The 19,587-nt window shown below is 43.3% G+C and overlaps 1 protein-coding gene across 1 annotated transcript in view; it reads left to right on the top strand.

Annotated features, from left to right (window-relative positions):
• Positions 1–19,587, top strand: part of ep300b (E1A binding protein p300 b) — a gene marked incomplete in the record, with an annotated part of 30,932 nt that continues 11,345 nt past the window's right edge. Inside the window, 22 exon segments of the mRNA XM_035655022.1 lie at positions 1–1,499; positions 3,742–4,349; positions 5,689–5,868; positions 8,069–8,369; positions 8,805–8,918; positions 9,111–9,353; positions 9,586–9,691; positions 9,826–9,954; positions 10,118–10,235; positions 10,382–10,565; positions 10,854–10,931; positions 11,166–11,251; positions 11,505–11,657; positions 12,246–12,645; positions 12,687–12,898; positions 13,147–13,386; positions 13,491–13,686; positions 14,256–14,374; positions 16,650–16,889; positions 17,595–17,683; positions 18,798–18,878; positions 19,361–19,417. Coding sequence (XP_035510915.1) covers positions 1,406–1,499; positions 3,742–4,349; positions 5,689–5,868; positions 8,069–8,369; positions 8,805–8,918; positions 9,111–9,353; positions 9,586–9,691; positions 9,826–9,954; positions 10,118–10,235; positions 10,382–10,565; positions 10,854–10,931; positions 11,166–11,251; positions 11,505–11,657; positions 12,246–12,645; positions 12,687–12,898; positions 13,147–13,386; positions 13,491–13,686; positions 14,256–14,374; positions 16,650–16,889; positions 17,595–17,683; positions 18,798–18,878; positions 19,361–19,417 — 4,028 coding nt within the window.

Here is a 19,587-nt window from a genome sequence, read left to right as displayed (position 1 = left end):
AATATATATATATAGAGAGATTTTTTTTTTCTTTTTTTTTTTTTACACAATATTAACCATTACTTTCATTATCTGCAAGTGTTTTACAACCACGCGAAAACCCCGGAGGAGGAACCTCATCTGGAGCACAAGATAAGTAAAAACCCCTCACAGCCTCGTCCTCTGCTAAATAAAAACTAATTGGATCAATCTGACTGCCCTCGCTGATTGGCAATCCGCGCTGTGATTGCCCCCCAAGAACTACTGTCAAAGAAATAAAAGTCTGCATCGGGATCGATTGCACAAGGAGGGATTTTATTTTATTTTTTTGAGGGGGGGGACAAGATTTTCTATTTTTTGCCAAACCCCCCTGCTGACTGCACTAGGCATTAACAAAAAAAAAAAAAAAGGGGGGGGTTGCAACAACCAAATGTGCAATAGGAGTCTGCTCTTTCTGACCCAGTGCCTTGCATGGTCAAACACCTTTTTAAAGTGCACAATTTAGTTCAGGACATGCAGAAGGAAACTGATGCGTGGACAAACACATCCGTGATCGATCTTCACTGAATCCGAGTAGCTGCAAGTGTGGGACTCTTCTGCACCACTGCTCTATTTATTCAGTTTCTGGTTAAAAAAAAAACCACCAAATGCAAGTTGTTTTATCTCAGTGTTGCACTTGAGAGCACCGACTGAACTGCTTTTTTCATTGTGTGTTTTTTTTTTTACAACTACTACCGGTGGTCACACACACACCCGGTTGGCCGTAAAGGAGGGCTCGGTATCGGCATTGCCCAGCAGTGAGATGTCTGCTCAGGTGAGAGAAATGGTAAACGCAACCGAGGATCTCATAACTGTTGCATGAGAGATCAGCCCCCAGAAGTTTAACACAGGAAACACTCCTGGCTTGTGTTGGTTGGTTGTTTTTTTGGAGCACAATTTATCATTTTTGGTGCCCTGACCGACACTCTCCACTGGAGCGCTTCAGACCTGAAATACAGGATTTCTCCGCCGACTATGGCGGACAGGACTGAGTGCAGCACGGAGGACGGATCTTGGGACAGTTTTTGTGTCGCAGAAGAGGCTACATGAGGTTGTCAGAGGGCCGCACGCTTGCCTTTTTTGCCGACTCCACCTTCCCACCTCCTCCTGTTCAAATCTGTGAAGAAACACAATCTCCGACAGGGGAGGGGGACTGATATCTGCAGAGAGGAATAAACCGAGAGGGAGAACTGTGAGGGGGGAGAGAGATAAAAAAAAAAAAAAGAGTTCAACATTGCTGTCTTCTCCCCTACCGTCCCCCCAAGCGGTGGGGGAACGATCAGAAGCTTTTCTTAAAGGGATAAGGAGACGCAAATAAGGGAAATACGTCTGCCCTCCGTGGATCTACAGCTTTTTTTTTTTTTTTTTTTTAAATTCGTCAAAAAATATGGCCGATAATGTCCTGGAGTCCGGTCAGCCTGCAGCCAAGAGGCCCAAGCTGTCCTCTCCAGCTCTCTCGGTGTCCGCCAGTGATGGAAATGGTAAATATATTGCATGCATTAACTTAACCGGAGATAAAACATAAACGTAAGCGTGAAGACTGTCTGTGTATTAATCGCTGGTCAGCCTCGGAAGTCCCTGTAGAGTTGCACAGCACTGAGTGGCTCCATAACCAATGCTTTTAAAACATTAATATATACACGTATATTGTTCGTATCTTGATTTAAAGGGAGCTAGTGTGAAAGTTTGGCGTGCTAAAGACAAAACACGACGCGGTGCTGGCGGCGGCAGCAACTTTCCAGCAGGGATGTTTTGATGCGTTAGCCTCAACAAGCTAACTAACTAAAAGGTCCACCTCCAAACAATGGAAGAGTCGAGTCACCCCAGTTTGCTTCAAGTTGTGTAGTTACTTTTAAAAGTGACTCGGTGTGTAAAGGAGGAGAGGATACGTGCACTAAACAACCGCCTCCACACACACACACACACACACCTACGTGTTTTATAAACCGTAGACATGGAGACAAACGGCCGTTTACAAACGAACGTTAGGAGAAAGTAACGGTAACCAACGGGCTAGCGGACGAGCTAACGTTAGGTAGAAAACTCCACCGGCTCAGCTGAGCTCGGTAGCTGCTAACAGAGAAAAGAAGTCATTATTAACTACACAAACCTTATTCGGCCACCAGAGTAACTTTTTTTCAGTGTGTCCTAACCCTTTTCGTTGTTGTAGCTAAAATATTTTGGCGGGGGGGGGGTTCATGAATTTGAGGGTATTTAACTTTTACGTTAGCCGATGCTCTTTTTTTTTTTCTTCTTCTTTTTTTTTTAAAGTGAACTATTACTGAGCTAACGTTAGCTATTGTTCGACACTTCATTAAAGTTGTGAGAGCGCTGCCGTGCGGACGAGGATGTGGCTGTGTGTCCATTTTAACTGTTGCCGCGTTGAAGTGAAAAGGGGCAAAAACCGGCCGCCGTCTCTGAAATGTCTTCTTTCATGTCTTTTGTTCTGGGGGGTTTCTTAGTTTCTCAATTGTACTAGCGACGAAGCCCATTCTTGCTCAGCCTCCATTGTTTGACTGCACGGTTACACTGCGCTGCACTTTTCTCCCTTTTTTTTTTTTTTACTTTTACAAAATGGTTAAACTCTCACCCTAAGCAAACCGTTTGAATGCATTTCGTCTTGGTTGTGAATTAAACTATTATTGCAAACGAATTCATTCACGCATATTGAGCAATAGGCTGTAAACTCTTTGCATCACCTCCTCTTGTTGCATCGTGTTGTAAGGAGACCAGAGAGAGAGAAGCACAGTGATTTGGATATTCAGTTTATGCTGTTTCTCCTCTGTGAATTAAACAATCAATATCTATAGCATAACAGTTGTTATTTATAGAACAAAAACTTTAAAGAATTCTGTACTGTTTTAATGTCAACCATGCAAAGTTTGGTAGCCGCGCCACCAGCTCTCCAACTATCAGAAAATAAATTCATGTGAATTTCAAGCTTGTTTAATTTCCTGCAGTATCTGAGCTCCTAATGCAGTGAGAACAGGGACTGAAGAAAAAAAGTCAGGAAGGGATGCAGCTTGACTCGTGCATTAAATCAAACACTAGCGCAGCATATCTACACGCAGCGTCGACTTTCAAGAGGATTTTGGGAGATGTTAACATGCCAGAAGACACCCTAAAAAGTTAAAGCAGGTTATTCAGTTTTTCATGAGGCCATATATAGAGAACAACTTAGTTGTAGAGATTTTACTGTTTTTTTTTCTTCTGTTCTGTGTTAAATTAAAGTTTTACTTGAGGAAAATGATTGAGAGTATACCAAAATATATATAATTCACAAACAACTTACAATTGCCTCCCGTTGCAGTGGATATAACTTCTGATAGTTTTCATGTGCTTGCACCACACAGCTGTAGATCCAATGCACACACCTACCCAGGTACTGTTTACCTCTCTGTGGCTTCTCACCGTGACCCTACTGCATTCACTCTCCGTGTTTGGCACCCCATCAAACCACAAACTCATGCTCAGGAGAGAAGTCCTGGCTGTGAGAGGCAGCTACTGCTGCACTGGTTGTCTAGCTTTGGGATCTATATTAATGGTTGATAGTTTTCAAACTTATGTCAGAGCTTTACCACACTTACACAAAATATAAGTTCATTCAGTTTGTATTTGAAAAATGTAGTCCGTATTCAGTGCAAATCTGAAAAGTTGTCAATTTTGTGAACCAAATCTTTGTATTTGTGGTTGGTTTGAGTTTGTTTCTTTCTTCTTGTCTAGATTTTGGTTCACTCTTTGATCTGGAGCATGACCTCCCAGATGAGCTCATCAATTCCTCGGACCTGGGGCTGACCAATGGAGGGGACGTCAACCAGCTCCATACCAGTCTTGCGGGGCTTGGAGGAGGGATTATTTTGGGAGGCCACGATGCCGCTGCAAAACACAAACAGCTGTCCGAGCTCCTGCGCGCTGGAGCGCCAGCACAGCAAGGTGGCCCTACTTCCAACAGCACAGCACCCGGAGCTTCCATGGGGATGATGGGGGGCGTCAGTGTCTCCCCTGGTGGACCTCAAGGCATGCCCCCCCAGGGCCAGCAGCAGCAACCTGGATTAATGCAGCAGGTTGGGATGGTTGGGGGGGTGGCGGCACTCAGTCGGGCAGCTGCCATGATGGGCGCCCAGAAGGGCAACCCTGGACAGCAGCAGCAAGGCCTGATGGGGGGGCAGGTGATGAATGGCTCGCCAAGAATGGGTTACCCAGGCAGTGCAGGCATGGGTAACAATAGTAATTTGTTGGCAGAAACCCTACAGCAGCAGCAGGGCGGTCAGCAAATGGGACCTGGGGGTCAGGCAGGGATGAGACCACAGCAACCCGGAGCACTGAACAAGGTAAGCACCCTCAACCCAGCAGGGTCAGGTATTACAAGACACCCCGGTTGTCGGCCAGAAAAGGGCGTCTCAGTAGCAATTATTTTATAGTAACTTATCAAGTGGGTTTAGTTGCCAATTTTAACTGAGGTTAAGATTTTCTAAATGCCGGTCTCAACAAAGTGTGGTATTGTTCCTCGGCTGAATCCCACACCTGCATGTAGTTCTCTTGAAATATGAAAAGCACTGACGTATTCTTCTACGTTGGAACGTGACGACGTTAAAACTTTTTGAAAAACAAATTATACTGTATATTGCAAGTGCCATGTCTTATATTAAAGAAATGCTTACACACAAATTTGAATTTAAATTATTATAGCTTGCTAAACTAAAGAATCTAAGATTATTATTGTGGGTGCCTTTTGCAGCCCACTGCCCCATATAAAATAAAAAAGGTCTGGGTGGAATTTATAAATTTGACCTGTAATGTGTTCAGTAAAGTAATCAAGAAGAAAAAATTAACCCTAAAAGCTGTTTAAATTTGGTTTGAGTCAGTGAAACAGTATTTTCAGGTTTACAGCATGAAAAGCAGACACATCTTTTCCGACCCGAGTGACGCTGTAGATTGTAGTAGCTGCTCATGAGAGACTGCTGAAGAATAATTTCCAGAGGAGGTTCAGGTGTGAGTGTGGTTACGTGTTGGACTCTGTGGTATCGATGGTTAACCTCCTTGCTAGTCAACATGTCACTCAACGGATGTGATTTGGTTCTAAAGGTGTGAAGACAGTATTGCAAGCGACATAACTAGTAGCTCAAACAGGTTTTTCTTTTTTGTTATATACTGTAGTAAAGGTATGCATCAGTAAAGTTTATGTATTCTCCATGTTCATTGCAGATTGCCCTGGGTGTGCACAAAGGAAATTCTGCAGTTTAAGCTTCATATTCACTTAGAGTTGAGTCGTAGGGATGAACAGGTTAATTAGACTTTAATGGTGAAAGAGCAACAATTAACAAATCACTTCACATTGTTACTGTACTGCTGTTAAAATAAATACTAGTTTGGCAAGATGCTGAAGTAGCTGTAAACACTGTTGGCTGGATCCGAGACCATAGTTGGTGGTGACCTTGTTTGCGGAGCCTAGATTGTGTCTGTCGTATTAATTTATTGTGGAGAGCAAAGTAAAGTTTGGAGAAAGAGGAAAGTGATTCCATGTTGTCTGACTAGCACCGTTCAGCGACACCGTCAGAGGAACAGTCCAGTGTAGTTGACTATCAGATGACTAGCTGCTGAAATCAATCAATTTCATAGGTTATGAAAAATCTTCATAACTGTTTATTTCTCCCTCACTCTGCTCTTCAGATGAATATGATGGCCAATGCGGGCCCCTATGGTGGTCCGTACGGCCAGTCTGCTGGCCAGGGGCTGCCTGGAGCAGGGCTGGGCCCACAGCTCCAGAACAAGGCGGGCCTGCCCAACAATATGGCCACCCAGTTCAACATGGACAAGAAGCCACCACAAGGCCAAGGCATGCCTGGGATGGTAAGATTTGTTTGGTTATTTTCCATACAGACGAACAAACGCTGTAGCCATCATGGAAAAATAAATAAATATAAATATGACCTTTTTTGTAACCTATGTGTTGACAATCCCACTCACTTCATGCAATGGTTGGCTGGGTGTGAGAAGGGGAAAAACCAGATTTCTTTTCTTCTTCTCTTTTTTTTTTTATTCTTCACACAGCTACTTTCAATACTTCTTATGTGTACAAACAAGTACAACACACCCTCTGTATGACTGCAGGCTTTTCAAAGCCCCTTTGGAGTGTGGCCATTTGCAACCGTAAACACACTCCTTCAGACGTGATCTGACTACATGAGGTACAAACTAGTTAGTTTTGAGCATAACCCACCTCAAGAGCCACAGACTCACGGGTCATATGAAGGCTGATAATCCGTCAGTGCAAAGCAAAGTGCCAACACAGCCGTGTGAATGTTGCTGCATCATCTTTACTGTAGAACTCAAGATGTAAAACTTAAAAAACTTGGTTGTTTCAGATGGTTTGATAGATGAGCCTGCTGAGGATCAAAGGCAAGACCCATTGGCAGACCTGGATCAGTTTCTAGCCAATGGCTTGTTATAAAATCCTATTTTTTTTCCCCTATGTGACTTAACAAGACTATTAGTGTCTGATAAACAAATGAGTGTTCATGTGTATGAATGGAAGTGCCAGAGAAACCGGTTCCTCCACAACTAAAAGCTCAAAATACAAAAACACATCTGGACCACTTGGCTTGAGCAAGAGTGTTTTGGCATTTAACTTCATGTCAAACTTTTCTTTGTTTCTGTCACAGTACGGCTCTGTGATAACAGCGCTGACAACTGTAGTAAAACCCCCACTGACACCGATAAATTTGTCAAGTTTTCGTCTGCTAAATCCTGGCAACAGGACTTTAAGCTTTTTAAACCCTGTTTAAATTTTGTGAGGGTCGTTGTGTAACTCCCGCTTAAGAATTGTGGCAGGCTCATATTTTTTGTCCCCAATAAGGAGTGTATGGGTGGTGCAGCTGTACATGGCTGCATACCAGTTTCACTAGGAAAAGGCTCACATTTACAGACAAATCTGGAATTGACTGGAAGAAATTAGTGACTGGTAGCCAAATCATCTGGGAAGCCGCTCGGGTTGAGTCCTCTGGTGAATAAGAGGAAAATCATTGACATGGTTGTCTTACATGGGATTTGGGTGAAGAGGTTGCCATTACAATAAGCCTTCCTACCTCAATGAAGTTAATCCTTTCAAAGTAAGATCCATCAAATGCCCCAGAACTGCCCAGTCAGTGAGTCACTGTAAGTTGACTTCCCTGTTTATAAACTGTATGTGAATGTACGAAGTGTCTCTGAAAAAATGTTTTTGTTTAGTTGAACTCTCAATTATCTTATCAGTTTTTGTTTCTCTTGTGTGTGCCTGTCACTGTGCCACATTCAATATGCATTATATATCAAATCCCAATTATTGGAATCAGAGTTAGACTGATAATTGGGCCTGGCTAATGTTAGCTTATTGCAGATATAATGGTATCAGTGTATATGTTGGCTGATAAGTAACAGGAAATGCCAAACAAGGTTTTAGGTGAAATTAGAATCTGTGTCTCCATTACAAATGTTGTAGTGTGCATCTTGGTCACAATTCTTCAAAACTCAACCAGGGGGTTATATATCAAGAGTTTTATGTGTTTTTCATATAAAAAAAAAAGATGAGTAGTTGTAGTTATTGGATTCTTTTAAAATACATGCATGTCAAGTTGTAATTTGAAAGTTGTAAAGTTTTTATCTGTAGTCAGCAGAGCACTGTGTCAATTGCACTGTTGCATTACAAGCTCTCATTATTTATAATGCTTATTGCTATTTTGCTCCTTTATTCACAGAGCATCTTAGTGTTTGAGTCTTTTAGCTACTTTTACTGGGTTTCTTTGGGTCCTTTTTTTTTAGTTGAAAAATCCAATAATCTTAGTATGTCTTAAATTGTATGAACTGTATGTCTTAGACAAGACGATAATGTTAAAATTTGCATTTACTTTAGTCGTTCTTAGTACATGCAAGTTCAGGCTTCAGATCTGGCTCAAGCACAAGCACCAAATTGGTCATTGGAAGAGGTCCCACAAGCCCTGATCATGGCAGTCTTGCATATAATTGTTCTTCGTGTTAATTCTAAGACTCATCCGTGACTCCGCTCTGTCCCAAGGCCTCTCAGCAGCAGCCTGGAGCAGTGGGTGGCGTGTCCGTCGGAGGAGCGGCAGCAGTGGGAGGTGCCCAGGTTGGGCTCAATGCCGTGGGGGCGGGTCCCGGCACAGCGCCCCCTACCGCAGACCCTGAGAAACGGAAGCTGATCCAGCAGCAGCTGGTCCTCTTGCTACACGCGCACAAGTGCCAGCGGAGGGAGCAGGCCAACGGGGAAGTGCGGCAGTGCAACCTGCCCCACTGCCGCACCATGAAGAACGTGCTCAACCACATGACTCATTGCCAGGCTGGCAAGTCCTGCCAGGGTGAGTCTGTTGAATTATGCTGATTGCTGGTTTTATAGTATGTGGTTTATATCATAAACACTAGCCAGTGTTTAAAGTTGTCATGTATCTGTATCATTTTTCTTCTTTCTTTCTTTTTTTTTGCTTGTTCTTGTTGGTGGTTTATAATCCTCTTGGTTTGCCACCCAGTTGTTCATATCAGAATGAGTTACTCTCTCTAGCTGGCTGTTCTACTGTACTTTTCACTCTGTCCTTCTCTCATCTGGACAATAATTTTCTTTGTCGCTGGCTTCTATCTTCCTTTTTTCTCTCATCCTTGTCTCATTATTCATCTCCCTCCTTCACTCTGTCACCATTTCTCATTTCACTTGTTCTCCCTCTCTGTCCCTCTTCTCTCTTTCTACCTTCTCTTCCCCTTTCTTAAACATCTCTCCATTTCTGTCTCTTCTCCCCCAGTGGCGCACTGTGCCTCATCCAGACAGATCATCTCTCATTGGAAGAATTGCACACGACATGACTGTCCTGTATGCCTGCCGCTGAAAAACGCCGGAGACAAGAGGAATCAGCAGTGTGAGTGTGTCTGTCTGTCGCTGAGAAGAATACATGCTAATGGCTCTTCATGAATTATTATTGAATTATTACACATCATCTACTTTAAAATGCTTGAAAATCCTGTAACTAAGCAGTGAAGTGTGTGACAGTAGGCTTGAATTCACAGATGCTCACCCTTTGTTATCTCTTCCCCTCTCATTCTCTTGACAGCTCTTGTTAACAGTGCAGGGGTAGGTTTGGGGAATTCTTTAGGTTCAGGCGTGCCTGGTGGACAGTCCAACACTCCGAACCTGAACCCTACCAACCAGATTGACCCCAGCTCCATAGAGAGGGCCTATGCTGCACTAGGTCTCACTTACCAGGGCAACCAGATGCCACAGCAGTCGCCACAGGCCAACATGCCAAACCAGGGGCTGCCGGGCCAGCCTGGGATGAGGCCTTTAAACACCATGGGTTAGTTTGTATTTCCATTGTGCATATTACACATGCTAACCTGCTATGACTATCACTGAGTATGGATATGATATGAATTGGATTGTGAACAACATGTACAACAAAATAATCTCAAATCCAAGGTTCACATACCAGAGCTTTCAAGCGCATCTCATGTTTTTCATCAGCGAATGGCTTTTGCTGTGTGTCATCCCTTTCTTCTCTCTCACCCTTCCTGTCTATCTCTTTCCAGGAGGAAACTCTATGGGAGTGAATGGTGGAGTGGGTGTGCAACCCCCTAACCAGCAGTCCACGCTACTGCCAAACGCCATGTTGCATGGCAACATGAATGCACAGAGGTACGACTCTGTTCATTCACAGCTATTTACTTTTTACTTTTGAAGTCAGACTGCTTACATATAAGAGACTTAAACCAAGTCAAAATTAGTTTTGTATTGACCGAAGTCTTATTACTCTTTTACACTTCTTCCAGCTTAATGAGTGATGGTGTGGGGAACCTGGGCTCCATGCCTACAGCAACTCCTCCTTCTGCTCCAGGCATGAGGAAGTCTTGGCATGAAGACATCACACAAGACCTCCGCAACCACCTTGTCCACAAGCTGTGAGTCTGCTGTCCCCAAAAAATCTCACTTTGGGCGAGGGCTAATGAAATAAAACAAATTTTATTGTCAGATCATTTTCAGTGCTTGATGTAAATTGGGTGCCTCTGTCCTCAATTTAATTGTAGCTGTGTGTCCTTTCTGTTTGTGCATGTGTGAGAGCAGCGTGCAGGCCATCTTCCCCACTCCTGATCCGGCTGCGCTGAAGGATCGGCGGATGGAGAATCTGGTGGCTTACGCTCGAAAAGTAGAGGGAGACATGTACGAGTCAGCCAACAGTAGGGTAAGAAACTAACACATGTAGAGTGTGAGGTATCGTAATATCAGTTATCACTTTCCAGTTAAGTTATGAGGAAATAAAAGTATTTACTTTGTGCGCTGGTGCGATCTATCCTGTAACCTCCCTCATTTGTGTCGCATCCCTTCTAGGCGGAATATTACCATTTGCTGGCAGAGAAGATCTACAAGATCCAGAAGGAGCTAGAGGAAAAGAGGAGGACAAGACTCCAGAAGCAGGGTATGATGCCAGGCCAGCCCGGCATAGCCTCCCCGGGCCTTCCACAGGGGCCTCCCAGCATGGGACAACCTCCCATGGCCCCAGGACAACCCCCAAGTAAGTAAACATACTGTTTTTACCTCCCTAACACACTTGAATGCATGCACACATACTGCTGGCATGTAAATAATAGAAAATGAATTTGAGAGTTCAGCTTTTAGATAGATGACGTTCATGTTGCCTGGCACATGTCGATCTATATACATGATACTAAACACTGATCAAATGTTGTAGTTAGTTGCCCGACTCTTTCTCACCCTTTGAACATCAGTCTGTGGTTTAACTTGTATTCAGTGATCCTAAAGACAAGATATGTGATTTCTGTAACTCTTATCATCCTGTCAGATGGTCCTCACAATGATCTGTCTATGGTCCGACCGGCTGGACCCAATCAGATGGTCAACAGGATGCAGAACCCTGCAGGTACGTCTCTAATAACTATATGACATCTTGACAACCAGACTTACAGAAATGTGTTTTGCAAGGACACTTGTAGAGGGTAATGACAGGTGTTTGATAAAACTGTAATTCTGTCATTATCCGGATAGCACCGTGTGCTTACAACCCTGACTATGCTTTTTGCCTCAGCATGCAAGTACATTTTGCCAAATAAAATCTTGTCTGACTTTGTTCATTTCTGTCCTCCTTCACTTCTAGGAATGAATCAATTTAGTCAGATGGGGATGCAGTCAATGGGTCAGAGATCGACGCCTCCCCTTCCTCTTAATGCTCCTATGAACCAGGTGAGCGCCATGATCACCGTCTCTATCACAGATTGCTTTGCGGTCACATGGACTTCAAGTAATTTAGCAAAATCTATACTCAGGCGTGCTAAAGGTTAAACGATGTTGCTCTCTCTGTCGCATTGTGTATTCAAGTTCACATTTGCATAAACAAATGAAAGGTCATGCAACAGTTTTTTTTTTTTTATTTTTTTTTTTATTAGTTATTATATTTATCCAAGACTTCACATGTCCCTTGTTGTCTTGTTTCCAGATGGGTATGGGAGCAACAAGGATGGGTCAACCCAATGCCGCACAGTTACAGAACCAGTACCTCCCTCAAGGCCAGTTCCCCGGGTCCAGTCCTGGACGTGGTTCTGGTCCTGTTGGCATCAATCAGCCTGGACCACAGAATGCTGTGCCACCGGTAAGAATTAAGTGTCTTGTAATCGAGAGATGAGTTTGATTGTCAGGGGTCTTTGCAATAGCAGAGAAAGTATGTGATACAAGAAATTCAAACAATCAGTCAGATGTGGGAAACTTCCTGAATGAATGCAAATGAGGACCAACATAGGCATCAACTCTTAGAGCATCTTTGTGGGAATTGATAGATGGTGATGAATACTGTATAATTAACTGAACTGTCTTCAGCATTTTGGCACATAATTCATGGCCACTGTGAGAGTTACAGTTCTTTATTGGCTCTATCTAGAAGTTTTAAGACTGATTATTTGTGCTTTTTGGCTTTCCTCCATTTGATTAATTCACTTTCTGGGTTTCAAAGAGACAGATGGGAAATGAAGTGTCCTGACTCAAAAGTTCCAGAGTTGTCTATCTGCTAAACTAGTCTCTATAATTAGTCAGACCCATGTTGTTTTTAATTGTTTCTTCTATACTCTGGAAATCCATCTTTTTCAAAGTTTCTATAAATAAATAAAAACCTAGTTAAAAAAACAAAGAGCAGGAACCCCTGGCTTTTCTTCTTTCTCTAACCTCTGTGTCCTATCCTCTGTAGCAGAACCAGATGTCAACGCCACCCTCCCACCCAGCCAGCAGCCCTGCAGCACAGTCTGCCTCTTCTGCTCAAGGCTCCGGAGCCCCAGGAGGCTCCATGGGACCTGGTAGTGCAAGTGGTCCTGGGTCTCTACCCAACCTGCCTCCATCCTCCAACCAGCCCAACTCCTACCCTCACTGCCCACCAATTAGAACAAACTCTCCCTCACCAGCACGTAGCTTAACGCCTCAACCACATCAAACACCCCCCACGTTACCAGGTTCTCAGACCCCACAGCCACACACTCCTGGTACACCCCAATTGCCCCCTCAGCAACAGCAACAGCAGCACAGCAACAACAGGCAGCAGCTAGCAGCAGCAGCAGCACGCAAAACCAGCAACAGCAAGCTGCAACAACAGAGCAACAACAACAACAACAACAACGCAACCAGCAAAGCACAGCAAACAGCAGCAACGCCAAACAGCAACAGCAGCAGCAACAACAACCACAAGTTTCACAGCAGCCATCGGGGCAGGCGGTGCACTCTGAGAAGGCCAATCAGCCTCCACAGCAAACGCTTGGGGGTGTGCCTTCTTCAGGCCCCCAAGCAGGTCAGGCTTCTTCAGTGCCTACCCAAAATGCTCATGTGCCACTACAGCAGCCTCAAACCCCCGTGAGTAGATCACCCTGCTTTCATTACTTTTCCCAAACCAGGCCTTTTCCTTAAACCACCTGTTTATGCCTCATTCAGAGATGGTCTTGGCTTCCTGCTTGTTCTGGTTTAGTAAGCATTTGTTTCTTATGAGGGTCTTGATCCACTAGGTTTTGCCAATGAGTGGAAAGTCTTCAAACTACTTAACTTTGTTCACTTTTCCTTTTTAAATATTGAAACATCACTCCATTTCTGCCCTATTGCTACAGCTATCTCCGAAGCCTCCACTGACAGCAGATGGTCAAGTGTCCTCTCCAGCCTCAGTCAGCAGCAGTACCGACCCCAGCTCCCAGCTTGCCCAAGTGGACGGTTCTGCTCCCAGCCAGGAAGACATCAAAATGGAAGTAAAGAAGCAGGAGGAGGATGACGAAGGGACTGACAGCCAAGGAGAGGGCAAGGGGAAGATGGGCAAGGGTCAGCCTGATGTGAAGACAGAGGAGAAACCAGAGGTAAGATTGTCCACGTCCTTACTGACGCTCTTATCTGAGTGACTGAAAATCATGGAAAAGTTTTTTTTTTAAATGTCTGAAATTATGTTTAATCTTCCTTCCAGATAAAGAAGGAGAAGCCGTCAGGAGATGGGTGTAAAGGCGAGCCCATGGATACATCTTCGTCCTCTGTGTCATCGTCAGTAGCAGCAGGTGAAGACAAGAAGCCGGAGGTGAAGAAAGAGCCCAAAGAGGAAGAGGATGGGTCAGGGTCAACAGCCTCCAACAGCTCCCCAGCCAGTGCTCAGAGTAAGAAGAAAAGTAAGTTTGGACTCTTTACACTCTTCAGAGGATCCAAGCACCACTCAACGGGGGCATAATTTATCTATCTATAATTTTTTATAGTTTTGGTTAACTTTAACACGTGAAATATGCGTTGTTGACCAGGAAGCTATTATAGCTCACTAGCTGTGTTGCACCTTTGTTAAAATATTCCACAAAACAAGAGTTGTTTGCAGACAGGTAACGACACAGGTGTTGAAGGTACAAGTGCAATTTCTGAATAAACGGTGTGAACCAGGGATGGACATTGATATCAGTGTGTCATCTGTATTATTTCAAAATTAAACATGAGCATTTTTTTCCTATATGAAAGCCCCATCAGACGACACTTGAATCATACTGTTAACTAATAAACAGTTAGCTAATTGCTTGATGCGGTTTCACCAGCGTGAAGTTGGACGAGCTGAAGATGTCACTACGCCTATGAGCATAAAATAGGGACCCAAAACGCATAGCAAAGTTGCTATTTGCATTGATTGCTCAGCGTCGGCCTTGTCTTTTTGTTTTGTCTGTGATCTGATATGTTTTTCTTGCTCCCTCTCTTCCAGTCTTTAAGCCGGAGGAGCTGCGTCAGGCTCTGATGCCCACTCTGGAAGCTTTGTATCGGCAGGACCCTGAGTCCCTTCCCTTCCGTCAGCCGGTGGACCCCCAGTTACTGGGAATACCCGTACGTATTCGAACTAGTAACAAAACTAACCTGGTAAGGGACTGCACTGGCTGCCATTTTGCTTCAACTCCTCTGAAAACGTAGCTTTTATTTTGTTTTCCTTTTTTCATCTTTAATATTTTTTCTCCATTGTCATAGTTGTCATATTTTCTGAATTTAATTTATATACTTGCTTTCAGTTTCTTTAATCTTTTAGTTGATTTTTCTCCCATTGCATGTCAGAAGTTAAGAAAATGAGATTTGGAAGTTTGTGTGTGTGTGTGCTCTTTTTTGAAACTTCTTGTCATTTTTAAATCAAAGCAATGACTCTTATGAACATTTGCCTTTACTTTGGTGGAACTATAGTGAAGGTCAAAAAGTAAATGATATATGCAAATCAGATATAAAACAACATCTTTTTATTGTGTGATTTGGCTGAGTAATTACAGATTAAACTATACGATATGACATGACCCAAGCATCCATCAGAGTATTATGCCTAATTAATTCATAGTTCTCCAAATACAATATGGAGACACATTAACATTATGTATTTCCATGAGCAAAGGAAGAACATAATTAGATTTAACAAAAGTTCATGAGCCAGTTGCTTTCATTTATCACTTTTAATTTTGTTTGACTTTTGCCTTTTTGCCATCAAATTTTAGGTATTAATTTCAATTATGATTTTTGTAGTTTTCATCCTAGTATTCCATTGCTAGCTTTCTAGTTCAGTTCCTCACCAGTAGTAGTGTGTTAGTGTTCAGGTGGGCAGTGTGTAGAGGTGGGACAATACCTTTACTCTCATTGTATCCAAATTAGGGGGGGGNNGGGGGGGGGGGGGGACAAGTACTTTATAAGCGTCAGTATGTACTTACATACAGGTAAAAACCATTGTTGTATTGAAAACAGAGTGACAGTGTCCGTCCTCCCACTGCCTAATGCAATATGACGTTAAATGAATGCCATTTTTAGAGCAGTGATGAGCGAGCACCAGGCGATTGGCTCACCTCTCTTCAGGAACCTCCACAGTCAAGTGATGCAACTTTCCACTGTTGTATAATTACATAATGCCATTTTCATCATTCAGCCATTAAGTGAAAATGTAAGTTACTCATAAACCAGTGGGATTCATACACACAGCAGTGTTGTGATATAAATTTGGCTCTGTAGTTGACATGGTAATATGCATCACTTGTTTGATCATGTGAGTGGTTCCATTCAGATATGAGGGTCTGTTTCCTAACTCTTGTTGCCATGGTGACACTGAGATGGACCCTGCTCTTTGAAACTCACACCTCCTCCTCTTTTTTTTTTTTTTGGTTGGTTGAATCTCCAAAAAGCCTTTTTCTTATCCTCGCCCTCTTCTCCGCTCCTTTCTCAAATGGCGTTTTAGTTTGAGAAGAAGCGGAGGGCAGACAACAGGAAAAGAAAAAACAGCTTGGAGGCTCATCCCGTCCCTCTTACATATGCTTCACCTCAGCACTGTTGGCATTAACTCTGCCATCATATTGCCACTCATGCTGTTGGCGTTGTTAATGCCGACCACTATGTTGCTAAAAACGGTAAATCTCTGTCTGCCTGTTGCTGTTGCCACTGCTCTGTTCTTCTTGGTTTTGCACCCTGATTGCTTCCTAGGCCTGAAAGCTTTGTTTGCTTTCAATCTTCAGCAGAGAACCAGTCCCCCAGCTGTTGGACAGTGTTTAGCACTGTGTGGCAAAATGAGCAAATGTACCTTCTTTTTTTTTTTTTTTTTTTCTTTTTTTAAGACAAATTGATGTATAATGATTTTGACAAGGCTTTGCTTCAGTTGCAGTAGGTTATGTAAAATGTAATCTCAATTGTAGCTAGTTTTTGGTAATATAAGCGGCAGAGGACCGGACAGACTTGTGGCGGTCGTCTGGTCCCTGTTCGCAGTGCAGATAGGGACTTGACTTTAACTGTAGGGTGCAAAGCAGAGAGCTGGAGGGCAGAAGTTGTCATGTCTCTCTGTTTGCACGTGAACCTTCTTCTCTGCAGTGCTCAACAACATTGTCCCCCTGCACCCTCTTCTCTCCCTACTCTGGTCCCACCCGGTCGACGCCTTCATCACACCTTCACCTGACGACCACAACGCTGCTGCTGCTGATGATGATGATCATACTCTTCTTCCCCCATCTCTCTCATCTTGGTCCCTGTGATGACCAAACCCTCCCATCTCGCTGCTCTCTCTTCTCTCCCTCCTCTGACCCTTCTTAACTCCTGAACTTAACCTCCACCTGACACTCAAATCTGGATGGCGGCCTTTCCAAACCAGGACTACTTTGACATCGTGAAGAATCCCATGGACCTGTCGACCATCAAGCGGAAGCTAGACACGGGACAGTACCAAGAGCCTTGGCAGTATGTCGAGGATATCTGGCTGATGTTCAACAATGCCTGGCTGTATAACCGCAAGACGTCCCGTGTCTACAAGTACTGCTCCAAGCTGGCTGAGGTGTTTGAGTCAGAGATCGATCCTGTCATGCAGGGCCTGGGATACTGTTGTGGGAGGAAGGTAAGGCTGGGGCCTGTATTTCTGTATTTCTAAACATATCTGGTCTAAGACGAGGAATATTCCCCATGTCTTTTCTTTGTTTTGAGTTAATTTATCGTCAGAATTGTTGATGAGATGAGAAGACTACTGCTACTCTAATGTATGCGCAGTAAATAAGCCTAGCTTAGCACAAAGCCCAGAAAGAGCTAGCCATGCTTTGTCCAATGTTAACTAAATCTACCAGCCAACTCCTCTTAAACTCACCACATCTTGTTTCTTTAATCTATTTCTTGGCTGGGAGGAGTTATTTTCTGGAGTCTGCACTGGTAAACCAAGAAATAGATTAAACAAACAAAATATAACATGTTAATTACTAAGTTTTAGAACTGCTGGTTGTTGGATTTTGTTATCTTTAGAAAGTGATGGATGAACTTTCTCTTTTTGTTTCTAGTTTTCATACTAAGCTTATCAGCTGCTAGCTGTATAGCCTTATATTTAACGGACAACCTGTTCCTGTAACCGATAAGATTAGGGTATGGTTTAGGCCAGGTGTGACCACATTATTGCAGTCAGAGAAGTCAAACAACCGAAAATTGTTTTGTTGTGCGAGTTTGTCTTTGTTAGTCCTAGTACTGTATGTTGGTGTGAGGTGTGTATGTGTGATGTTTAATTTACGTCAACAAGTCTGCAAACAACCTTTTTCTTTTTGTCTCTTTATTGTCACAGTTTGAGTTTTCCCCCCAAACTCTATGCTGCTATGGAAAACAATTATGCACCATCCAACGAGACGCTGCTTATTTTAGCTACCAGAACAGGTAAGGGCTGTCGGCACATTGGAACACAAGCACACACAGACAAATGGCATTCACAAAGTGTTATCAACATTCAGACATTTTGCTGCGGAAATGCAGCCAATGAGATCAGCTTGTACGTGTCTTGTTGTATTTTGCACATAGATGATGTAGGAAATATAATCAATCAGTGCAATCACAGATGAGTTTTTAATTTGGCTTCAACTGGTTACCCTGGCACCATCTCCATCCTTCATAGTTCACCGTTTTAATTTTCATTATGTTATCATTCATAAAGTGGGCTCCAGTCTTCTCCAGCACTTATTCTTTATTTCTTACACCATTGTTCCCCACTGAGAAAATGTACATGCACAACACATGATGGTTTGCATTTTCTGATATTTACTTGCATAAATATAGTGTGCTAGGGCAGGGTGTCCATTCTCACTACCAGAAGAAAGGTTCCCACTTTATAAATGAACTAAAAGGATGATGGGTCTCTGTTGCTTTATTTATTTTTTCCTCATCCACCCTTTCATGTTTGGAGACTCGTATCCTCGCTCCCTTCCTCCTCCACAGCTCCTAGTGGTCTCTCATGTTGCTGTAATGTTGTTGTTGTTTACCACTGGACGTCTGACGCTAATCTTTGCTTTGCCTTGGCTCTCTGTCCTCTGTTGGTTGTTGTTCACATCCTGTCCGTCCCTCCCTCCTCCATGTCCCCCCTCTCCCTCTCTGTCCCCTCCATTGTCCTCGTCTGACCTGTAACGATTTATTTCACGCTTTTTTTAATATTCATTTTGACTTCCCCTCCCCTCCCCATCTCCCTTCCCTTCTCCCCTTCTCTCCCTCCTTTTTTAACGCTTGTGATGTCTGCATTGGCCTGTTTTGGTGTGACCAATCATCCACTCCAAAATTTACGCGCAAAATCAAAACACCCGCCCACACAAAAACCCTGCATCACGATTGGCTGCTTCCTCCTGGCGACGACCTACCTTGCCCTCTGCCTCCTCCTGTGTGTCCGCCCCCTGGCCTGTCCTGCCCTGCCCTGATTGGCGGCTGCTTCTTCGTGCCCTCTCTGTGATTGGCTGTGCTGATGGCGAACGTGTAGTTCACCAAAATATGGGCTTCTTGCTGACAGGTACCACTTCTGTGAGAAGTGTTTCAACGAAATCCAAGGCGAGACTGTTTCCCTGGGGGACGACCCCTCCCAGCCTCAGACGTGAGTAGCATCACACTCATGCCTTCCTCTCACACACAACAGCTCTCCCATCTAAATCTGAGAGTTTCTCAAGTAATACTTGAATTCTGATTTTAGCAGCATCATAGATTGAATGTACCAGCTGTTACAAACTGTCCATTTTTTTTAAGTGCAAGCATGGGTTTTAAATAACTAGCTTTCATTTTTTAAATAATTTTTTTTTATTGGGTGATTTCATCTTTGTCATATAGTTTAATTCTTTCAGTATTCATATCATCAGCCTCTGCTCTTACCTGTGCCAAGAGTTTATATCTCTAATCTCCGAGATGAGATGAATAACCAGTACAACAATACCTACTGATAGCATATTTAGCAAGTGGGCACATTTTGAATTTCTCTAAGCAGTTTCTGAATTGATGAAGATTCTGCTCACAGCGTGCACTCTTTAAAGGACTACCTTGTTTTGTCTGTTACAGTAATTTGTCGTCTTATATTTCCCACAGGTCCATCAACAAAGAGCAGTTTCAACGAAAGAAGAACGACACACTTGACCCTGAGTTGTACGTCCCCTTCTTAACTTTCATTAATAAATAAATGTGTTATTTCTCTGTGATTCTGTACAATCTATGGCTTGTATGTATTTAGTTTAAATGACGTCATGATTTGAGCCACTTGAATTAGGTGCTTTAAAATGAATAATAATAAATAATGTGGGCGCCCGGTTAGCTCA

The sequence above is a fragment of the Morone saxatilis genome, unplaced genomic scaffold (assembly GCF_004916995.1).
Source record: "Morone saxatilis isolate NCDOM2014 unplaced genomic scaffold, NCSU_SB_2.0 Contig14, whole genome shotgun sequence".
Taxonomy (NCBI): domain Eukaryota; kingdom Metazoa; phylum Chordata; class Actinopteri; family Moronidae; genus Morone; species Morone saxatilis.
The sequence above is the reverse complement of the archived record's forward strand: the minus strand, read 5'-3'. Positions and strand labels throughout refer to the sequence as shown.